The sequence below is a fragment of the Syngnathoides biaculeatus genome, chromosome 14 (assembly GCF_019802595.1).
Source record: "Syngnathoides biaculeatus isolate LvHL_M chromosome 14, ASM1980259v1, whole genome shotgun sequence".
NCBI lineage: Eukaryota > Metazoa > Chordata > Actinopteri > Syngnathiformes > Syngnathidae > Syngnathoides > Syngnathoides biaculeatus.
This window is the reverse complement of record NC_084653.1, coordinates 25182442-25199434: the sequence shown is the minus strand read 5'-3', so window position 1 is coordinate 25199434 and position 16993 is coordinate 25182442. Positions and strand designations below refer to the sequence as shown.

Sequence of the window (16993 nt, the reverse complement as noted above, 5' to 3'; positions counted from 1 at the left end):
AAAACGAAGCTGAACCTCCCACAACTTCCTTCACTGACATGAAGAAATGTATCTATTTTTGTCTATTAACTGTTACTGAATGTAACATCAAGTTTTGTGTTGAACATTTTTTAAATGGCTTATTTTGTTATTTTCTCCTGCAAATAAAATACAATATGTCTTTCTGTTAGTAGATTTGCTCTCATTATTTCCAATCGCACCGACACGGTAATGCACAAATGTGTAAAGTGGACAAAAAAATGTAAAATTCAGAGTAAATGATACATCCAATCATCCAAAACACACCTGATCTGTGAAGCCTGGTGGAGGTAACGTCATGGTTTGGGCTTGCATGGCTGCTCCAGGAATGGGTTCAATTCTGTAGTCTTTATTGATGATGTCACTTGAATAGATTCTGCACTTTACAAAATAATTTTGTCTGCCAATTTACCGCTTAAACAATGCACCCAAACTAATCGGGATAAGCTTTATCATGCGACAAAAGTAGAAGGTCTTGTTCGCAGGACCTTAACCCAATAGAGCATGCATTTTACCCTCAAAACAGATTAATGGGAGAAGTCCCCAGGAAAAAAAAACATAAACTAAGAGGCAACAATGCAACAATTTGGTGAAGTCATCCATCCATCCATTTTCTTTGCCGCTTATCCTCACGAGGGTCGCGGGGCGTGCTGGAGCCTATCCCAGCTGTCAACGCGCAGGAGGCGGGGTACACCCTGAACTGGTTGCCAGCCAATTGCAGGGCACATTGAGACAATCAGCCCCACTCACAATCTCACCTAGGGGCAATTTAGAGTGTCCAATTAATGTTGCACGTTTTTGGGATGTGGGAGGAAACCGGAGTGCCCACCCGGAGGAAACCCACACAGGCACAGGGAGAACATGGAAACTGGTGAAGTCATAATGCAGTTATTGCAAGTAAGGGTTATGCCACCAAATGTGAAATGTTTCCGCTTCTTTTGCCCACTTGAAAAGTGGGTGACTTCAAACAGAAGGCGCTCGGTCCTGAGTTCTTTACAAAATAAAAGCTAACATTCTGAACTTTGTCTCATATTCACCCGGAATTTATCTTAATTTCGGTGTTTCACACTGAAATTCAAATGTTTGAGTGACACCATAAGTGGAAGGTCTTGTTCGCAGGACCTTAACCCAATAGAGCATGCATTTTACCCTAAAAACAAGAGACTGATGGGCGAAATCTCTAGAAACACAAACTGAAAGGCAACAATGCAACAATTTGGTGAAGTCATAATGCTATTATTGCAAGTCAGGATAATCACACCAAATATAAAATGTTTCCGGTTCTTTTGCCCACTTGAAAAGTGGATGACTTCAAACAGAAGGCTAACTTGTTTACAAAATAAAAGGAAAAATTCTGACCTTTTGGTCTCATATTCACATTTTGATTTGAAAAAAAAAAAATTTAGCTTAATTTCGGTGTTTCACACTGAAATTCAAATGTTGATGAGTGACACCAAATGAATCCAATGCCAAAGCGCTGTCAAGTTCGAAAACAAAATTCATAACGTTGCGCCTTGTGCGGGGCGGACTTCCGCGCATGCGCACAATGAGCGTCTGTCCAAGCGCTGAACTCGGCGGGCGTGAAAATGGTAGGTGACCAAAACAAAACACGACAAGCGCGACCCCCGGCTCCGCTCGTCCCCCGACGCGTCCGCTTGTGCTCGAACGTTCCAAAGCCCACGTCGACCGACGAGTGTCCACTCGCTCGCTGTTCCCCGACGGAAGGTCAGCTGATAATTTTGGAAGGAGGGGGTGGGGGGGAGGCAACTGCGGCTAGCTAGGAAGCTAGCCGCAACGTCCACCCCACTTGTTTTCCTGACAAGTGCGCTCAACCGGCCTCGGCCACCGTACAATCCGAACCCCGACCTCCCCCGCACCCACGCGCAAACTCACTGACACGACCCCCACGCGTGTTATCAACGCTTAACAACACATCGCGGCTGACACGGCGGCGGCGGCGGATGCGGCTAGCCGCTCGTTCGCCGGCGCATCTGCGGTGTTTCCCGGCTCCCTGCGTCTTTTGTCATATCATCTCTATAACAGAGCTCGCCATAACGTAACAGTGCTTATGACAGTGTAATATCACTTGAGGAATATAAAGCGCGATGGGCGTCATATTAAAAGCTGTGGCGCACAAGTGGGCAACCTTGGGCTCGTGGGCCTGAGAGCAGTTCTAAAAACAAAATAGCCTACCGAGAAATCCTCAAGAGTGTCTCCCGTTACATCAGTCAGGGGGGGCTGTTATTAACACCCCCCCTCAACACACACATACTTTAAAGTGGCTGCCATTACATTAGTCATGTGAGGCCATCCCTACTTTGGGACTATGCGAAGCGTCGCCCAAGTCTAAGTCTCGGTCTCCATGCATCTTTGAACGCCCGTGGATGGACGCGGTGCTGTGCGCGCTAGTCCTGCTCTGCGCGCTGTTCTGTCTTTGCTCGGCGTGGGCGCTGTCGGGTGCGCTCGCCGCTCACCTCCCGTTCTCCCTGTGGCCCGCGCAGCACAAGCTGAAGTCGTCGCAGCGGGACAAGGTCCGGCAGTTCATGTCGTTCACGCAGGCGGGCGAGAAGACGGCCGTTTACTGCCTGACGCAGAATGACTGGAAGCTGGAGGTGGCCACCGACAACTACTTCCAGAACCCGGACCTTTACTGCAAGGACTCCATGAAGACGTCCGTGGACCGCAAGAAGCTGGAGCAGCTCTTCAACCGCTACAAAGGTACGGGGGGTTGATTTACTCGACTGCCGAACTCAAACCGGCGAGTGCAGTTTTGTTTACCGACGTGCCACCGATCCGACACCGTCTTCCGCATAGAATCACAACCGGCCCAACGATTTACGGTTTGTCATCGTCTTTTCAAATTTTCAATACGCTACGAAGGTAAATGAGAAATAGTTCCAAGTTTCGGGGAACAGGAGGCACTACTGCAAGTATTTGTATTATAAAAAAAAGATTGCTTTAAAAAAAGGCTTTTACCACTTCCGGTTGAAGTTTGCTGTCTTAATAATCATCAAACAAATGACATTTTGTATACGTCAGACAATAATAACTGGCGAAAGACAGACAATACATCAGATCTCAATGTCATATATTTTTTTATCCTCTGCAAAGAACGAATCGTATTAGTGGTGTACTGATGAGCTGGGAGGAGTTAAAAGTGTCAATCGGGAGCTACACCGCAAAGCATTTTCTGGGTCGAGCGGTTCTAGCGGTCGGCACTGGCTCGTTATTAGTCAAGGTGGGTCTTGGGTTGGATTCTGGGCTCAGGCTCACCGGTGGATTTCTTCCGACAGATCCCCAGGATGAGAACAAGATCGGCATCGAGGGCATCCAGCAGTTCTGCGACGACCTGCTGCTGGATCCGGCCAGCATCAGCGTGCTGGTGGTGGCGTGGAAGTTCCGCGCCGCCACTCAGTGCGAGTTCTCCAAGAAGGAGTTCCTGGACGGCATGACGGAGCTGGGGTAAGGCGGGTCCACGCCGAGGTCGGCGCGCTCTCCTCGGGTGTCGGATTGGTCTGCCGCCTTGAAACGGATCCGTTTGCGGCCCGTCCCGCTTCGCAGGTGCGACAGCCCCGACAAGCTGAAAGCGATTTTGCCCAGACTGGAGCAAGAACTGAAAGACGGCGGCAAGTTTAAGGACTTCTACCAGTTCACCTTTAACTTTGCCAAAAATCCCGGACAGAAGGGTTTAGGTAAGTAAGTTTATTTTTTACACAACATTACTCGAAAACCGGCTTGGTAAAAGCTAACGAAGGGAGGGGGAAAAAAAAGTTGCCATTTGACAAAACGCACGTTTATGAGAATCGTTATTAAACAAATAGTCATTACGGGGCAGCTGGAAAAGCGTTGGCCTCGCAGTTCTGAGGTCCCGGGTTCGATCCCGGACCCGCCTGTCCTCCCCGTGGCTGCGTGGGTTTCCTCCCACATCCCAAAGACATGCAACATTAATTGGACACTCTAAATTGACCGTAGGTGCGATTGTGAGTGCGGGTGTTTGTCTCCACGTGCCCTGCGATTGGCTGGCGACCAGTTCAGCCCATTGACAGCTGGGATAGGCTCCGGCACTCCCCGCGGCCCTCGTGAGGATAAGCGGCAAAGGAAATGGATGGATGCATTGTCATTACGTAAGAACAATAAAGGTTTACCGTAATTTCCGGCCTACAACCCGTGACACGCTTTCAACCCTGCGGTTTATGCGGCGATGCTGCGCTAGCGTTAGCGCACCTGGTTATAAGCCTCGGTACTCAGAAAGACTTTAACGCTAGCGCCGCGAATTACAGTAATTTCATGTTAATTATCATTTTTACGAGAGTGCAGTCAGTTTTAGGGGTCAGTCAGACAGTGGCAAAAAGTCATAGGAAGCCACAGTCATGGTGTACGATTTGTGATGTTTGGTGTATTTCGTGGAAAATGTGACTTTTATCAAAATAATATTAAATGTTTTCTGTAAAAGCGAGTTTGAATTTAACGATCTTACAAATAGAAGTTCGTTTATCACATTGGAGATTCTTCCATCTGTTTTGTGATGGCGGGGGTGGGGCGGGGTCGCAGCATTGTGAGAATAAAATGTGCAAAAAATGAATTGATTGTTAAAAGGTGTCATTTGAAATATCACGAGCGTGAACTTCATTTTGGGAGGAAAAAAAAAATCATGAAATGATGACCGAGAAGTTGCTTGTTTGTGAATGAAGTAACTGGGGGGGGGGGGGGGGGGGGAGTTTTTTTGGGGGGGTGTAGGGAAAATCTTGACAAAACTAATTTACATTTAAAAGAGTCAAATAAATTGTGAAAGATAATTTTTTACTCATTCTAATTCAGCAAAAACCAGATGACTTGTGTGAACAGTTGTCGTTTTTTTTTTTTCGTTTGTTTTTTTGTTTTGTTTTTGTTGTTTTTTTTTTTTTTTTGTCAACGCAGACTTGGAGATGGCCGTAGCTTACTGGAACTTGGTTCTGTTAGGAAGATTTAAGTTTCTTGACCTTTGGAATAGATTTCTTTTGGTGAGTCAGAAACTCCAGGAGCAGCATTTCTTCATGCACAATGAAAGGAACCTTTGACGGCGGCCATCAAAAGTTAACGTTTTTTTTTTTTTTATAATCGGTCGTTTCAGGAACACCATAAACGCTCCATCCCGAAAGACACGTGGAACCTGCTGCTGGACTTTGGCAACATGATAGCCGATGATTTGTCCAACTACGACGAGGAGGGTAAGACCTGCATTAATACGTATAATATTAAATACAATATTTAGGCCGCACGGTGGAGCACTTGGAAATCGTTAGCCTCACAGTTCTGACGTTCCGGGTTTGGTAACACAAAAATGCTTGTAATAGCTCAACGTTATCATTTATGATATGACAAAAAAATCACGGAAGTTGGTACACGTGATTTGCCACATAAAATCACACGGAGGGCCAGATGTGGCCCCCGGGCCTTGGGTTTGACACCAGTGATTTAAACGATTGGGGTTTTCGCGGCCGATTACCAATCAGCGAGTGTAAAAACTCTTATCGATGCTACGCGATAAAAATAAACCAGTTTTGGAACTCGGATAAAGGATGCACGTCGTCGACGCGGAGTAAACGTTTTTGCCGGGGGATGATCGGTGACGTCATTTATCAGATCGGCGAATTATGACGTTGAAACCGATCAGCTAAAAACTGAAGATTATCGGCAGATCTGATCGGGTCGATAAAATCGGGGCAAAGTCTATTTAATATGATTTCATACTAAAAAGGTATATATATCTTTCGGGTTATAATTATTGTATTTTACTGAAGAATATTATTTTTAAATGAACAAACGGTGCAATATTTTAATATATGTTTTTTTCCTTCCTCTCTAGGGGCGTGGCCAGTGCTTATAGACGACTTTGTGGAATTCGCCCGACCCATCGTCACGGGAACGAAACGTAAAACTCTCTAAAAGAAAACCTCAAAAACTGAGAAGAATTTTTCTTGTACAGAGACTTCATGGAATTTTTTTTCGGAAGGAGTATTTTTATTTTATTTTTTAAATCGGTGGCCAACAGCAGCACTTTTGAGGACGGACGAGGGAAGCCGCCGGATCGATCCCGGCCGGGCTCCTCCCGCCGGACCCTCGGAAACCCCCGCGGGCGTTCTCCGCTCCGGGTGGGACACGGGAAAGGAAAAGAAAGGACAAAGGAGTGCTCGAGTCACCAGCACCACGACTTGACCGTACATACTGTATCTATTTACAAAAAAAAAAAAAAAGAGAACTGTATGAAGAATAATATAAATATGATCCCGTTTATAAATCATTCTTTTATGTACACTTTAAAGATGTCTCGTGAGTTTGATACGATGTGTCAAGTCAGCGTAGCGCGTCGCCTTTGGGCTGTGATCGTATCTTCTCCGTTTTGGTTCTAACCGCGGAACGTCGTCTTAAATCGCCGCGTCGCGACGACTCTTTACGGTTTCCTTTCGCCGAGGAACGTTTTGACGTCGCCGCTCGGAATGGCTTTAGGAATTGATAATCATGTTCTGAATGTATTGAGGAAAAATGGAGTGGACTACTCGGCTGTCTCAACTAATACGCTGGGATAGGCTCCGCCGCGACCCTCGTGAGGATAAGCGGCAAAGAAAATGACAAAACCAATCAAATGTTAATTTCCCCCCGCATTGTGGAACGTCCATCTGGACCTGGGGAGGTGTTTTTCACTTTTTAGGCAACAATTCCAAAGCTAATAAAACAAAACGAACGATAATATTGATCAACATTAATAATAATACAATTAGTTTCTGTTCAATGTTGTTACAGCTCCAGACAAATTGCCACTTCCAGTATTCCTGTGGGTACGGTACGATGTTCCATTTCAAATAAAGGCATGAGTTTGACCATAATACGTGGATTTAGCTCCTCTATCAGTGATTGTCAAATTGCACGACATAAAAATATTTAGTACTCGGAAGTACCGCTGCAATGACCCAAATGACACCACATTACTCAAGTAGTGGTGGTACGGTGGAGCAGCTGTAGGGCATTGGCCTCACAGTTCCGAACACCCCCCCCCCTTGTAGGCACTCCGGTTTCCTCCCACATCCCAAAATCATGCAACATTAATTGGACACTAAATTGCCCATAGGTGTGATTGTGAGTGTGGCTGTTTGTCTCAATGTGCCCTGCGATTGGCTGGTGACCAGTTAAGGGTGTGCCCCGCCTCCTGCGCATTAACAGCTGGGATAGTCTCCAGCACTCCCCGAGACCCTTGTGAGGATATGCGGCTAAGAAAATGGATTGATGGGTATCTGATGGTTTTGTTCAGGGTTTTTTTTTTTTTTTTTAATTTTCAAATTTTTAGGGCTGAAGCTTACGACTTTACTACTGAATCTTTTTACAATCAAATATACATTTGCCAAGTACACAAGTAGTTGCCCCCTCCACTGGTAAAATGCATTTTTTTAGGCTAAGCAGCTAAGAAAATGGATAGTCCTGTAGGCTTCGTCAAAACAAAAGTTTATTCCCAAATATTTCATGCAGTGTTCTTCCAAACAGGGGTGCCAAAAATTAAAATTACACCCCAGCAGAGGGAGCTATTTTTTTCCCCACTACCTACACCAGCCGCTGAAATGATAAAAGCCTATTTTTAAACAAAAAAAAAAAAAAAAGCTTGATTAATTTTTCAACTAAAAATAATCACTGCAGTAGTTGATTATTGCAAGCTAAGCATACAGTTGAAACCAAAGTTTGAATACACTGCAAATGCGCAAACTCACTTCATTTGTCGTCTCTGAAGTCAAAAATCAGACCAGGTTTCAGGTCAGTCAGAATCATGTGGGGGGCGGTTTTGCAGCAGCTGGATCTCTTCATAAAATGGACACAATCATGAAGACATTTTAAGATTCAGAGAGGACAAAACAAAAGACAACTTTCAAATCACTTTTATTGACCTTTTAGAAAGAGTTAAAACAGGAATCCACACGAGGAAACAAGTCATCTGCACTAGAAAGTATGAACAACAATGCCTGTTTTACATAAAGCTCTGTACAAGAAAATGTGAGACAAAGGAAAAACAAAGCACGTACCTTTGTATTAATGTTGCAGCAGGGAAGGCACTGGCACTTTACTATTTGGGACAAAATGTTTGTACACAAGTACAGCACAAAGTGGTTTGGAACAAAAATACTACGACGACATGCTGATCTCCCACGATTGTGAGCATTTGACTAAATTCCCTTGACAGATGAGAGCTTTAATGCTCGGATAAACGGTCTGGGGCTGCCAAACGAGTGTTAAAAAGATCACCAAAAACAAAATTAGACCCAGAGGGGAGCCTTGAGGCACGCCAAAAATAAATTAAACCTAAAGGATTAACAAAATTTACTTCATGGGGGATATTAGCATTCGGTTAAATCGAGCCCATATCCACACTATGGTAACCTTAGCATGATATTAAGACGATAACACAAAAACTAAGGCCACAGTGGGAACCCTCGAGGCACGTCAGACAAAGGGATCGGCATTTGACGAATTTTCAATTTTTAAGCACGTCTCCTGGCTTGTGCCTGCACAGACCACCAAACGAAGTTAATCACAAAACCAGCGCTATGCTAGATTATTATATTCCAATTATAGATTAACCACATTTTGACAAACGACCACAGACTTGTGTCAAGGCTCCCATCAAGGTCCCCTTTTGTTTTCTGGCCAACTTAAGAATCTTCAAAATGCGTTTAGAATAAGCTAAATGTGGGTTGGAGGTTCAAAAGTTTACCAAAAGGGACCTAGAAGGGAGCCTTGAGGCACTACACATAAGTGATTGGCATGGGGGGGGGGGTAAATTGTATTTACAGGTAATCTATAAATGTGGAAAGTTTATGTTCAATTGATCAGACGTAAACCAGGATTAATGCTCAAATAAGGTAGTCATTTTTTTTAAGCTGCTGAGCTACCTTTTGACAACTGTTTGAAGTTCCTCAATTCATGTATTTTTTTTTTTCGATAACCGCAACTGCCCGTCCACCACGCTAATGTAACAACACTCCAGGGGTCATTCCTGAGACTTTACAACCAAGACGCCGACATTTTAGTATGTAGCAGACGATGTTAGCTAACGGAACAAAATGTGAAACTCAAAAGTGTAGTAACGGCAATGAACAGCAGTTTCTTAAATTAAAAAAAAAAAAAAAAAGTCACTATAAACTGCCATCCAACCCCCTTCTCCCAAAAAAACAAAACAAAAAAGGAACAAACACCCTGAAACTCCACAATTCCCTTTAGAAACTCATAAATACCACAAAAATAATGATTCTTTTGCTTACCCAGATATTTCCTCACAACATCCCTTGTATTATTATCATCATCGTCATCATCATCAGTTCAGAAATCATATCACCGAGTGCTAAGGGAGTGAGGAGCACACGTGTGGAGGGTTAAACTTTTGTTAATGGCGGCCAGGGGTGGGGGGGGGGGGAGCCGGGGACCACCTCAGATGGTCTGGTAGCCGGCGTGGCTCCTCCTCCTGCCGATGAGGTAGGCCACCAGCACGATGAGCACCAGACCGGCCAGGGCCGCCCCGACCACGATGGCGATCAGCATGTTGTCTTGGTCCAGCTGGCACTCCTCGGCTAAAAGGAGAGCGCAAAAAAGGGGAGGATTGCAAAAACACTTTTTTTTCGGGGCGGCACAGGGTACTTGTTCGAGATGGTTTACCCGTGCCGAACTGGTTGCGGGTGAGGCCGAAGGGCTGAACCTGCAACTGGAAAGTGTTGATGGACAAGGCCCGGACCACGTCCAGAGTCTGCTCTTCGCGGCACATGTAGGAGTAGCCCAGGGTTCCCCGGAGGTAGTCCAGGCTGCCGTTACGTGCAGAGAAGGGTTCTAAAAAAAAAAAAAAAAAAAAAAAAAAAAAAACCCCACGGGGGACGGTTTTACCACGACATCGGGACTTTTGTCACTCAAACTGAAATTCCAGGCAGCACGGTGGAAGCCACTATAGCGTTGGCCTCACAGTTCTGAGGTCCTGGGTTCAATTCCGAACCCGCCCGTTTTCTCCGGGCTTTCCTCCCACATCCCAAAAAACACGCAACATTAATTGGATACTCTAAATTGCCCGTAGGTGTGATTGTGAGTGCGGCTGTCTGTCTCGATGTGCCCTGCGATTGGCTGGCGACCAGTCCGGGGTGTGCCCCGCCTCCTGCCCGTCGACAGCAAGGATAGGCTCCAGCACTCTCTGCGAGCCTTGTGAGGATAAGCGGCGAAGAAAATAGATGGAACTGAAATGCCATTCATCTCTTCCAGGCTCTTATTCAATGCAATAGCGCAAAATTTATTAAATTATAATTTGGCATTTTGCAAAAAGCAGTACCAATTAAATTTTGATGCGACCTTGTGACGGTGAGGTAATAATTACTGTATGTTTTGTCATTAAATTCATTGGTAGAAATTAGCTCTTAATTTTATAAATAAAAAAAAAAAAAACAGGAATCATGTACCCGAAAATTTTGATTACCTTGCCATTTTTAAACATTTTCATTAATTGTTTTTTTTAATAAGTTCTGATTAATTCTGCTGTATTTTATGACAAGTCCTTACTATTTGCAGACAAGTGGAATTGTGGAAATTCGCCCTGAAAATAAATTTAAAAAAAAAAAAAAAAAGTGGGGGGGGGTAATCAGGTAAAAATCCGCAAATAAGGGTTTCTGCAACTAGGATGAATTGCTCCCCCCAAAAAGCCCGCAATGATGTGAATTTGCAGACGCCACACTGTAAATACATCCCTGCCCACTTGTATTTGTATGAATGTATCGCGTCATACAGGAAGTTTCCGACGTGCTCTCATTTCTTTTAGTGCGCTCTGCATTACATACATTTTATTAGACTACACGAGTGTACCTAATGTTCTGCCCCGGAGACTCACCTTTCATGTCTGGCCAGGACGCCGACAGGGAAATTGCACTCACGTGGTACTTGTTCGATGTCGTGTTCTGGAGACACGCACACATTTACTGCCACCTTGTGGCCATTTCGCGAAGCACACGAAAAAAAACACACGCAGGCGTGAACAATTTACCAGCGTGAAGAAAAAGGTCAGGTTGGTTTTATCGGCCGAGAGGCGCAGCGTGGCGCTTTCTGCGTCACATGACCCGGAGGGCTTCGTGGCATTGGGCTCGAGATTGACGACGTCCTGCACGGTCTGCGCACGCAAAGATAAGAGACGGACAAATACTGTAAGACAAATTGATTTTTTTTTTTTTTTTTTAAAGGTGCATTTGGGTGCAAGACCTTGTTCAAGGAGACTGAGGCGAAACTGATGTTGAGTTGGAGGCCCATGTGCGCCAGCAAGCACACGCTGCCGTTTGTGCCAGTCACCTGGTAGCGCCCCCTCTCCGGTCTGCCGGGCGGCGACGCGGTGGCCAAACTCTGGTGCACGGCCACAGCGGCTTCAACCAAAAACACCAAACATGCAGAATTGGGATTACAAAAATGAAACTGCCTCACGACACGATGTTACCACCTCCATCTTTCACAGTTGGGACGGTGTTCTCAGGTCTAACGTTGGTCATTGTGGCCAAACAGCTCCACTTTAGTTTCATCAGACCACAGGACACGTCTCCAAAAGTTAAGATCTTAGTCTTTGGTGTCTTTTGGCAAACTGGAATCTGGCCTTTTTACATTTGTTTCGGAGTAACGGCTTCATTCTCTGCGAGTGGCCTCTCAGCCCATGTTGATGCAGGACTCGTTTCATTCTGGGTAACAAGACTTTGCTACGAGCTTCATCCGGCATCGTCACAAGGTCTTTAGCTTTTGTTTTCCGATTAATCCTCACATTTATCTCTGGGACAGTGACATTTCCATTCTGTGATGGCTGGGCTGTTATTTACACTTGCATTTTATTGGACAGATGAACGTGGTAATCTGGAAATTGCACCCAAGGATTAGACAGACTTGTGGAGCTCCACAAGTCTCTGATTTCAAACAAGGAAGCACAAGCGTTTAAGGTGTGGCCTTGACTCCTTCCTCAGGTGTGCCACCAATTAACTCACATGCTGTCACTTAACCTATCAGGACCTTCCGTGACATCATTTGGGCTTCCCAAACGAAGTAGTACTTTTTGCGTATGTTAACTATTAAGCTCGAGGAAAAATAAAGTTGTCTTGATGTGGGATTTAATAAATTAAATTTAGTGATCTGACTGACAAGAAACAGGTGAGGTTTTTCATATTTGACTATATAGACAAAACTTAAATTGAGAATAAAAATAGAAAAAAAATGAGGGGAAGATACACAAAACAGGCTTATATGGAAAAAGATGACACGCTGTGGCGACCCCTAACGGGACAAGCCGAAAGAAAAAGACACCAAAATTTGATGTTTTGTTGCTGCACGCACGCACACACACGCACCTCGTCAGTCCTTAAAAAAAAAAAAAACAAATTACAAGACTATAATTGAAATTGTTTCGTGGCTATGAAGGTTATGCTAACAACGGCGTACAGCGTGAACGCCAACATCACTATGCTCACACTTCGTGCAAAGTTCCATTTTTTTTTGGTAAAACCAATTACTAGAAAGAGTTTCATTTTTTTGACAAAAATGTTTAGCGCACATCCAAGACAATATTTTAACAACTTGTCAGTCACGTGGGTTACGTTTGTGACTTTCCGTACTTGCGTGACGTCGACAGAAACAACAGTTTGGGTGACCTCATGGGAGGTGAAAATAAACAGGGGAAAAAAAAAAAAAAGCTATTGCATACATACCCAAAATAAGATGCAGGGTAAAAGTCAGACACCGTTTGTGGACACCGCCGGTGGTCGCCATGTTTGTCTCTCAGTCACTGCCGGTCAGATTGGGCTCGAAAAATCAACTGAATAACAACAGAGCAAGTAAGCTAGCTGTCCGGATGCTAAAATGACGAGCAAAAGAACGCAGATTAAAACAAAAGCCCTCGACGCTGACTGAAAGACACCAAAACGATGCCCTCCTTGCTGAAAGGCGAGTTAAGAGAATAAAGTTGTTGCGTTAAAGTTTGCACTGCTGCTGGTGCGGTTGTTGTTGTTTCTCGCCCAGGAGTTCGGTGCTGAGTGGACGATCATGTGACCCCCCCGCTTATGAAACGCCTCGCATGTCACGTGACGAGAAGCGGCGGCTTCTGATTGGGCGAAACAAATTTGCAACGCAAAGCGATATGTACTTACGTACGCGGTGCATATGCATCATATTCATACACAACGAAATCAATGCGCTCTACATGATTAAAAGCAATAAATGTGTGGCCTACTTCATTCATTATTATAAAGAAGGGAAATGGGGGGGAAAAGAAAAAAATCTCATTTAAATGAGAATATTTGTTTTCTATGTCCCTTTAGGGGCTTTGTAAATTTAAACGCATGACGTTAATAATAAAAAAAATGGCAGTGACGTTTGAAAAGCAAAGTTGTCTCCCTTTTCAAGTAAAAAAAATACCTTGAAACATAGACGAGTGTAGATAATTTTTCTATGGCTAGGTTTCAAATGACGTCACCACAGTCCTAACCGTAACCAATCGGATGAATTAAAGATAGAAAAAAAACTTCACGCTTCACCTTTCACTTGTGTCCTCTGACCTCTATGACACACAAGATGGCGTAATTGGAAACCTGTCCATCCTTATTTTGAGTTTAATGTCGACTATCACTTTTTTTATGCTTATAAAAAGCCATTCCTCCCTTGCACATTTGTGAAATCATCTTGAGGAAATATCACAGTCTCCTTATTGACCAACAGGACAAGATGAAAGTGGACAGAAAATAGTAGTTTTATGAAGAATACAAATATCCCACAGCTCTTGGTGATACCCCCCCCCCCCCCCGCACCTTCAGGCGATTGTTTCCCAACTTTTATTTTAGTTTTTGATTTTCCTCTGTGATTTCATAGTATGTTAATTGAAGTTTATTGAGGATCGGGGCGGCACGCTGGAGCAGCTTGAAAACGGCCTCACAGTTCTGAGGTCCCAAATTCAATCCCGGAACCTGCCTGTGTGGAAGTTGCATGTCCTCCCCGTGACTGCGTGGGTTTCCTCCCACATCCCCAAAACATGCAACAATAATCAGACACTCTAAATTGCCCCTAGGTGTGATTGTGAGAGTGGCTGTTTCTCGATGTGCCGTGCGATTGGCTGGCAACCAGTTCAGGGCGTACCCTGCCTCCTGCCTGTTGACGAGCTGGGATAGGCTCCCGCACTCCGTGGACCCTCGTGAGGATAAGCGGCTAAGAAAATGGATGGATGTAACAAGATACTCACCTTCCAAAAAGCTCAACTTTTGTCTCATCAGTTCTCCCAAAAGTTTTGGGACTCACACAGATGGGTTTTTGTTTCATTTTATCACAAAATGAAGATGGCGCCATTTATGTTCTTTTAGGTTCGCATTGATAATCGCCTTGGAACTCTGTAACGGTGTGTGTGTGTGTGTCCGCGTGTTTGAGACCTCGTGAGGATAAGCGCCCAAGAAAATGGATAGATGGACGAGGATCAGTCGAACAGAACAGAATTTCTCAAGCCGGGAGAGCGACAAAGACAACGCGCTAACTGTAAACAAAATAAGAAAAGTACATCTTTACATATCTACAACCAAGAACTATGGATTTTGTATGAGACTGTAGCCTGTGAAGGAAGGAAGGAAGGACAGGACAAAAGAAGCACGCAAGACAAATATCATGCATCCGGTTATACAACCGAAATGTGGTGGGACTAATTGAATTATAGAAGTCTGTAGAATGAGAATATAATACATAAGCAGCAATATGTAAGCACATATAAGCAATTCCCATACACCTGAGTTATTTGTTGCAATAAGTGAGTGGTCGTACACCCAGTGACAGACACATGCAAGTGAATTCACATTGTTGTGCATGCAAATACACTAACAGAACTGTCCTATAATTGCTGCGCCTGCAAGAACGAGGCTTAGGACCCCACACACTCAATCGAGGACAGAACCGGCACCCGGGCCCAGCCGAGACTCCCTGACAACTGGCGACCCAATGCTTCCTTCCCCTCACCACCCCCAACATCACTTTCCTCATCTTTTGTGGCATACTTCCAAGCACCCTTGTGAGGATTCCTTCTGGAATCCTTCACAGTTATGTCATCACGGTCACATTGTGATCCACGTCTTCCCTCGATGACCACCACCTTGAGCCTTGAAAACTGGAAAAGTTTCACACGGAGCCAGTTCAGGTGAGTAGGGAGGTTCCTGCAGCTTGACGATGTTCTCGCCCAGGAACTGCTAAGGGCACTGTGACCAGGCCAGTTGTCCTGTCACTATTCACGTCTCTTTCAGAAAAATGCCGCTTTAGAACCATGCACAACCTTAGAAAAAAAGGCACATTATTAAAAATAACCCATCAATTACACTCTTTTCGTCCCTGGTGAGTCTTGTCAGCACGCTGCATTCCAAACACAAAAAGCAAAGCGCGTGTTAAAACACTTGAAAATTGTTTAATGAGGTTTACAACAAAAAAAACAAACCAAAAAAATCTGTACACTTACAGTAAAAGATTATTTTGTATATGTGTATAAAAACAAAAAATACAGCAGACAAATGCATCAAAATCTACAATGTATTCTGATTCACATACTTAAAACTCCTACAGTCTTTCAGTTCTTTGCCACCATTACTGGAGGGGCTTTTTTTTTTTTTTTAGTATTTTCATTTTTTCTGACGTGTCCCTCAGTGTTTGAGTCCTAGATATAAACTCGAAAGATGAAGAGTTCTGTTAAAAAGATTAGACGGCAGAGTCAGAAAGAAAAAGGGGTGGTGGGGACATTCCTTTAGATGAGCCCAAGTGTCCACTGTGAGTAGTTTTACACAATGCCTTTCAGAAGATAAACACAACACACACACACATTTGCTTTTTTTTTTTCTCTAATTATTTTCTATCATTTATATCTCGATAAAAGCCATGGTCGCCCGGGCAGATTTCACACAACGCATCCGAAAACATACAAAAAAATAGTCTTCAACCGAGTAAGAGAGTCCTGCAATTAGTTCCATGCTGCGAAAGAGAGAAATAAAAATGACAACAAAGAGAAAAAAAAGACTATTATTCCACACACGTATTTTTTTTTTGTCAGAAATATATCAAAATATACATCTAAACTTTGGAATTACAGAGGCTTGGACTCGAAGCCAGTGCTGGGTTTGTCTCTTAATACACACGCTGCAGGGCCGTTAGGAAGAGACGCTTGACAGAGATATCTTTGGTATCTGCAATTTGTGTACACACATACACACACCAAAAAAACAAAAACAAAAAAAGAAAGTTTGAAATATTTGGAGTTTTGCTTTGGGATAGATAGCGCTTGTGACAATTCCCGACACCTCACTTCGGAGTAAAGCATTGAGCAAACTGTCACCGAATGCCCCGCCAGGGGATGCATAGTGTCACAGTTGATCAGTCTGTAGTGAGTGAGTGAGGGAGGGAGGGAGGGAAGGAGGGGCAAGTGTGATGTTTACAGCAGTGAAAAAAAAAAAAAAAAAATCTAACCAGTCTTCGAGAAAAAGGAGAGACGGCGAAACGGCGATTCTAGCGACAGCGCTCAAGACAGACAGTAATGGAGTCCTGAGCATGTACAGTGTGCGCAGGATTAAGCCTCAGTGTGTATTAAACAAAACATCTCCGAGCTACCGCCGCAAACAAGTGTCCGTCAAAAGAAGCCCTCTCGATCACCCTCCCTCCACCCTGCCCGCTCCGCAGGCACCGAAAACTGCAGCACCAACCAGGGCCGACGGCACACGTTTGCATACGGTCAAAGCTAATGAATACCCAAACAAAAACGAGCGCTCGAGTGATGTCCACGAGGCAGGAGGGTGGGCCACGTTTGTGTACAATCAGGTATTAGTCTTTGGTTAATGTTGTTATCGCAGGATGTCACCACCTTGCAAAGGGGAGGGAGACGGGTTGGGGGATGGGGGGTTATAAAGCATACACACCAGGTTAGTTACAACATAAACGGGATTGTCAAACTTAA

At 44.3% G+C, this 16993-nt stretch overlaps 2 protein-coding genes across 3 annotated transcripts; one reads left to right on the top strand and one right to left on the bottom strand.

Annotated features, from left to right (window-relative positions):
• The first annotated feature begins 1364 nt into the window (after window positions 1-1364).
• On the top strand, window positions 1365-6860 carry dcun1d2a (DCN1, defective in cullin neddylation 1, domain containing 2a). 2 transcript variants are annotated; one of them, XM_061841752.1, is made up of 7 exons: window positions 1365-1607; window positions 2520-2736; window positions 3312-3480; window positions 3580-3710; window positions 4936-5018; window positions 5129-5225; window positions 5864-6860. In XM_061841752.1, exons 1-7 carry the CDS (start codon window positions 1605-1607, stop codon window positions 5941-5943), a joined length of 780 nt encoding a protein of 259 aa, XP_061697736.1. In that variant the 5' UTR covers window positions 1365-1604; the 3' UTR covers window positions 5944-6860. The 2 variants fall into 2 exon arrangements, with proteins under 2 accessions (XP_061697736.1, XP_061697738.1); XM_061841754.1 differs by lacking the exon at window positions 1365-1607 and adding an exon at window positions 1622-1743.
• A 1043-nt stretch (window positions 6861-7903) lies between these two features.
• On the bottom strand, window positions 7904-13076 carry lamp1b (lysosomal associated membrane protein 1b). Its single transcript, XM_061841755.1, has 6 exons — window positions 12741-13076; window positions 11263-11420; window positions 11051-11173; window positions 10898-10964; window positions 9691-9858; window positions 7904-9605 (listed from the first exon to the last, which is right to left on the bottom strand). The coding sequence occupies exons 1-6, from the start codon at window positions 12799-12801 to the stop codon at window positions 9466-9468; spliced, it is 717 nt and encodes a 238-aa protein (XP_061697739.1). The 5' UTR covers window positions 12802-13076; the 3' UTR covers window positions 7904-9465.
• Between the last annotated feature and the right edge of the window lie 3917 nt (window positions 13077-16993).